Source organism: Capricornis sumatraensis, chromosome 9, assembly GCF_032405125.1.
Source record: "Capricornis sumatraensis isolate serow.1 chromosome 9, serow.2, whole genome shotgun sequence".
NCBI lineage: Eukaryota > Metazoa > Chordata > Mammalia > Artiodactyla > Bovidae > Capricornis > Capricornis sumatraensis.
The window spans coordinates 17,907,865-17,914,174 of NC_091077.1; the positions used below are offsets into that span (position 1 = coordinate 17,907,865).

General features: G+C 52.5%; 1 protein-coding gene across 1 annotated transcript; it reads left to right on the plus strand.

Moving 5' to 3' along the window:
* Positions 1-1,326: 1,326 nt before the first annotated feature.
* Positions 1,327-4,984, plus strand: LOC138086096 (tumor necrosis factor ligand superfamily member 14-like). Its single transcript, XM_068980873.1, has 4 exons — positions 1,327-1,545; positions 3,561-3,597; positions 3,886-3,927; positions 4,557-4,984. Exons 1-4 carry the CDS (start codon positions 1,327-1,329, stop codon positions 4,982-4,984), a joined length of 726 nt encoding a protein of 241 aa, XP_068836974.1.
* Positions 4,985-6,310: the final 1,326 nt, after the last annotated feature.

A 6,310-nucleotide genomic window follows, 5' to 3' on the forward strand; every position in this document is an offset into this window, starting at 1 on the left:
TTATAAAGGCACTAATCCCGTTCAGGAGGGCTCCAACTTTGTGCCCTAGCCTTTCCCCAAGGCTCCACCTCTAAGTACTATCACGTTGGAGGTATTCACATATCAGTGTAGGGGCTGGGGAACAGTCTATAGCACTTAGGGTGGTAGCAGTGGGGATGGAAATGGGTGGCTGGATTTGGGATCTGGTTCAGAGGTTGAATCCATAGGGCTTGCTGAGGGTGGAACGTCATAACAGGATGGAGGAGAGGTCCAGGAGGACTCCCAGGACTTGGCTTTAGTCAGCTGAGTGGACAGTGGTTCCACCCTCTGACTGTGAGTTTCAGTGGGACTTCACTGGTGGTCCACTGGCTAAGACTCCACTCTGAATGCAGGGGACCTGGGTTTGATCCCTGGACAGAGAACTAGATCCCACATGCCGCAACTAAGAGGTCGCATGCCACAACTAAAGATCCCGGATGCCGCAACGAAGATCAAAGATCCCACATGCTTCAACTAAGACCCAGCACAGCCAAATAAATAAATAAATACTTAAAAACAAACCACACACACACACACAAACTTGCATGCATGCACACAGGAGTGTGTACAGACACACAAGCACTCAAGCACGGGCATGCACATGCACCCACACACATCTGCATGCATCCACTACACACATAGGTGCACACTTGCAGCTACACACACACGCATCCACACACTCGTACATACACATAATCACACCCACACACAGGTACACACACAAACCACTCTTTGTGGGCATTTCCCATCGCTGTATTACCATTTCAAGCACTCTATAGTATTTTCTTACTACGCTGGTCTTTCTCACTCCACTAGAATAGGAGTGCTTTAAGACCACGGACATCTGTCTCTCTTGCTCGCAGCTGTGCCCCCAAACCTAGAACAGTACTTGGGACACAGGAGGTGCTTAGCAAACATTTGATGACCAAGTGAATGATGCCGAGGTGCTCAGCAAACCCTTGGCAACCCCGCGGTTGATGCCATCAGAAGGGAAAGCTGGGGCTTTTTGTCTCCCGTCCCCTCCTGAGTCACGTCTCCAGATGCCTCTGGAAAGTGTGAGAGGCTCTGAGTGTGAGTGAGATGGGGCCAGCCTGGGGGTGGGGAGAAGACAGGAAGGAGAGGAGGGCATGTGGGGGAAGGGGAGGGGCCGAGCCCCAGCTCTAAAGGCAGCCCCGGGACCCACGAGTGCCTGCTGGCAGTGTGAGAAGCCCAGGCGTGTTGGGCAATCGTGGTTTCCTCCCTCCTGGCCTGAAGGATTCACCCAGGCCAGCCAGACCCAAAGCATCTTGGGGCCTCATCCACTCAGGCATGGAAGAGACAGTTGCAAGGCCTTCAGTGTTCGCGGTGGATGGACAGACAGACATCCCATTCAGGAGGCTGGGGCACAGCCGCAGGATGCAGCCCTGCAGTGCTGCCCAGCTGGGACTGGGCCTCGTGCTGCTGTTGGTGGTGGCTGGACTGGCTGTCCAGGGCTGGTTCCTGCTGCAGCTGCACTGGCGCCTAGAGGCGGTTAGCGGCCCCCTGCAGGTAAGCACCACTGGGGTGGGGTGGGGACCCCCAAGCCAATGTCACTGAGCATCTGTACGTGTGTGTGCAAAGATGGAGGACAGACTAAGGGCAGTCCCAGGCAAGCTAATTCACCTCTGGAACCTCAGTTTCCTCATCCATGAAATGGGCATGATAATAAGAGTCTCCATAGGGAATAAAACAGAATATTGTATGTGTGGCACAGGCAAAGTGAAGTGAAGTCGCTCAGTCGTGTCCGACTCTTTGCAACCCCATGAACTGTAGCCTATCAGGTTCCTCATCCATGGGATTTTCCAGGCAAGAATACTGGAGTGGGTTGCCATTTCCTTCTCCAGGAGATCTTCCTGACCCAGGGATTGAACCCGGGTCTCCCGCATTGTAGGCAGATGCTTTACCGTCTGAGCCACCAGGGAAGCCAATCAATAAATGGGAACTGACTTTTTTTTTTAATTGAGATATAATTGACATAGCACACTGTGTAAGTTTAAGGTGTACAACATATTGGTTTGTATATAAATACTGCAATGGCATCACATAATTATAATTTCTTCTAGTGATGGGAACTAACAAAACCTAGGTGTTTAGGAGCAGACTTCTCAGGTGGCTCAGTGATAAAGAATCCACCTGCCAATGCAAGAGACACAGGACATTCGATTTTGATCCCTGTGTTGGGAGGATCCCTTGGAGGAGGCAATGGCAACCCACTCCAGTATTCTCGCCTGGAGAATTCCATGGACAGAGGAGCCTGGTGGGCTGCAGTCCATGGGGTTGCAAAGAGTCAGACACAACTGAAGCAACTAAGCACACATACCTCTTGGAAGCTTAATGTTTTATAAAACAGTTGTGTTGTCTGTATCCCCCAGAACCGCCATCCTGACATGGCTAGTTGTTTTTTTAAAATATTTATCTGATTCCTCAGTTTGACCACTTTTAAAAATATTTTAATTAAAAAAAAATTGGGGGGCCATGTCGCACAGCAGTGGGGTCAGACCTTCGCCCTTAAATTGGAAGTTCAGAGTCTTAACCGCTGGACCACCATGGAAGCCCCTGACCTAGCTAGTCATTACCAGCAGTACCCTGATCACCACTATCGGGGCTGTCACTAAGCCACTTGTCTCAGTCTGTGAGCATGCCTCTCTGCATCCGTTTCCTATCACCGTGGATGTCTCTGCCACACCTGTAGGTCTCTGTGTCCCATGCCATGCCCATGCAGTCTCAGCCTTTTTTGTTTCCGGGTCCTTTTTCTGCTCATGGCTGGACCTGATGGCCACAGGCCCACTTGGACCTGTGCTGCTATCCCACACACGTGTACCAACACAGCCACTTCCTCACTCGTCCACAGCCTGTGTGTCTTTGTTACTGGGTCTCTGTATGTGCAGACCCAAGTGAATCCGTAAACCCTGCACCCATGTATCTGCCTCCATGTGTGTCTTGTCAGTGAGTCCAGGTCTGTGTCCATGTGTCTGTATTCACGTGTTTGCATTTATGTACAAGTGTCCAGCCATTCAGGTGACTGTGTATCTTCTGTGTGTGTGTGTGCTAAGTCACTTCAGTCCTGTCTGACTCTGTGACCCCATAGACTGTAGCCTGCCAGGCCCTGGAATTCTCCAGGCAAGAATACTGGAGTGGGTTGCCATTTTCTTCTCCAGGGATTGCCATTGCCTTCTCCAGTGGGTTGCCATTTCCTGATCCAGGGACTGAGCTCCCTAGCACTTATGTAATAAACACTTCTATAGCACTTGCTCTGTGCCAGGCATTGTATTACACTTTTCACATGGGAATTCAAACCAGGCATTTTCCATGTGTCCATTTACAAGAGGGGAAAACTGAGGTCCTGGCTGGTTAAGAGCCTGCTGGGTGGCAGGGAGTAGGGGTGGGGCCTGCACGTGGCCTTGGAGTCGACAGAGGGCGACGTCTGTGCCCGTGGTCTGTGTGTGCCTCTTGGCCACGAGTCTGAGTGATACCAGGGCGTGGGCCCCACAGATCCTCACCATGGGGCTGCTCTGTACTTTCAGGACAAAAGTGCAAAACACTGGGAGCAGCTGCTGCAAGGTGAGTCAGGGTCCTGCTTCCTCCGCCCGCCCCCTGCAACCCAAGCCCAGGAGGGGACGGTATGGTTCCCATGCTGCCCCCACCCCCTCAGTCCATTGCCCAATGCAATTTGCACAACTGGCCCAAGCCCCACGGAAGCCCCTCCCCCAGGCCGGAGAAGCAGAAGTTTGGGTCATTCCGGAAAGGGTGAGGTTGACACCAGGAGGTGGACTAGGTGACCCCTCTGGTGGCTGGCCCTTTACCCCCCACCACAACCTTCACCTCTGACCTCTGATTCTCTCTCTCCAGAGCAGAAGCCCAAGCAAGACAAACCAGCAGCACACCTCACAGGTGAGGGGCCCTCAAGTCCTGGCAGGGGTAAGAGGGTTCAGTGGGTCTTGGGGCGACCAGACAGACCCCCCAGTGGTGGCTGAGTACTCCTTTATTCATTAGTTCTTCAAAGCTGCCCAGAGCAGAGACAGTGCCTGAGTCCACGAATTTCTAATTTCATTTATTGAATAAACCCTTGTAGGGTGCTTACTCTCTGGCTCACACTGTGATGGGCTTTCCACCTCTTCATTCATTCGATCCTTAGCCAGGACTATTCATAGCTCCATTTTCCAGAGAGGGAGACTGAGGCATACAGAGGTTATAACCTGCTGGGCTATGATGTGTTTTGCTTAAATCCTTAGTTCTGCCACTTAACAATTTCTGACAGTTTGGGCGAATCCATTGCTCTGTGCCTCAGTTTCCCCGCCTGCAAGAAGGGGGTGAAAGCGTTAAGATGGAGGATAAGCAAGTTATTTTGCCACTTACTGTGCTTCAGTTCCCCTGCCTGTAAAGTGAGGATGAAGTGAGTGCATACATTTAAAGCCCAGCACAGAGCAAGGTGGCGCTCAGAGAGGGCTGGCGACTGGCCCGGGGTCCCACTGCGAGCAGGAAACGTGCGCTCACCAGCCCTGCTCTGTCTCCCTCCACAGGGGCCGACTTCAGCCGGACTGGCAAGGAAGGCCCATTGCGGTGGGAGACGAAACTGGGCCTGGCCTTCTTGAGGGGCCTTAGCTACCAGGATGGGGCCCTGGTGGTCGCCCAGGCCGGCTACTACTACATCTACTCCAAGGTGCAGCTGGGTGGTACGGGCTGCTCCCAGGGATTGACCGGCTGCCTGCCCATCACCCACGGGCTCTACAAGCGCACCGCCAGCTACCCCGAGGAGGTGGAGCTGCTGGTCAACCGGCGATCGCGGTGCGGGCGAGCAGACGGCTCCCAGGTGTGGTGGGACAGCAGCTTCCTGGGCGGAGTGGTCCACCTGGACGTGGGGGACGAGGTGGTGGTACGCATGCCGGGCGAGCGCGTGATCCAAGTCCACGACGGCACACGCTCCTACTTCGGGGCCTTCATGGTGTGAAGGACGTGGTCGGGGCTAATCCAACCTGCATCTCCGACAAGTAAGAGACCTCAGAGGATGCCTCTGGACACAGAAGAACAGGAGGTTTTCAGAGCGGGCCTGGGGGACACCCAAAGTTGACAGGTGGAGAGCTCAGTGGAGACTAGCGAGAATGCAGCTGCCCCAAGAACCAGCAGGCACCTCTGAAGGATCAAAGGAGACTGCAGGCCCTGCCTGGACAACACTGGGGGGTCTGTTAGCCCCCAGGCAGGGGCTAAAGCTGATCTTGATGTTCAGGAAGGGGTGAGGGGTGGCTATTTATACTCCTGAATCAGATCTAAGGGACATGGTGATGGTGGTGGTGGTTGGCTAAGACAGGAAATTGTATTTATACTTTTGATTCAGATTAAAGAGGGACATGGGGGTCCGGGGAGTTGCCTGAGAACAGAAAATTTCTTAACACTCTCTACCCTCTCACAAGTGTGGGCGGACTCTGGTGGGGAGGTGGTGAGGATTTATCATCAAGACTCACCCACCTTGGAGAGCCCAGCCCAGCCCAGCCCTACCCATGGTCATAGTCATGACCCAAGTTCCACCCATGGGGCTTGCGGCCACACCACAGCCTGGCCACAAAGCTACCCTCAGAGAAACAGGCGTAGGGACGTGCTGGGAGGTGTTCAACAAACAGCTGTCCCAGGAGAGGACACCCATTTCCATGGTGTAAATTTTCCCTCTGTGGTTCGTTTCTGGCTCCCGGTGTATATCATCCACAGGTTGGCTGACACCCAGCACTGCTGTTTCAGCACCCAAGCCAGAGGCTGCTGCACAGGCACTTAGAAAATGTTTCAAGAGAGAGAAAGAAAAAGAGAGAGAGAAGCAAGGGAGAGAAGGGAGGAAAAATGAAAGACAGGTGGAAAGAAAGAAAAGGTGAAAGAAGAGAAAGATGGTTAGTTAAAGACAAAAAAGAAATAAAGGTGGAAAGGAAGGAAGAAAAGGTGAAAGAAAGGTAGAAAAAAGGGAGGGTGAAAGGAAAGAAAGACAGACTGATAGAGAAAGAAAAGGTGGAAATGAAGAGTGAAAGGAAAGAGAAAGAAAGGGTAGCAAAAGTGAAAGAAATCAACTGTCATCACAGCTACAGCATCCCAGAGAATCACAAGCTCAGCCACTCCTTGACAACCTTAGACACATACACACCAAACATCAGATTCTCACACAACCTGGAAGTCCTAGACAGCAGAGCAAACCCTCAGTCACAGACACTGCATTACAACCATGTACGACACAGTCACACACAAGTCATCATCACAGCCCGTCACCCACACTGGGCCGTACAGTCACACCATGTAT

Excerpts from the sequence above, each read along its gene's own strand:
- LOC138086096 (XM_068980873.1), top strand. The coding sequence starts at position 1,327 with ATGGAAGAGACAGTTGCAAGGCCTTCAGTGTTCGCGGTGGATGGACAG. Across the intron at positions 3,598-3,885 it reads CTGGGAGCAGCTGCTGCAAG|AGCAGAAGCCCAAGCAAGAC; the intron begins GTGAGTCAGGGT and ends CTCTCTCTCCAG. Across the intron at positions 3,928-4,556 it reads ACCAGCAGCACACCTCACAG|GGGCCGACTTCAGCCGGACT; the intron begins GTGAGGGGCCCT and ends CTCCCTCCACAG.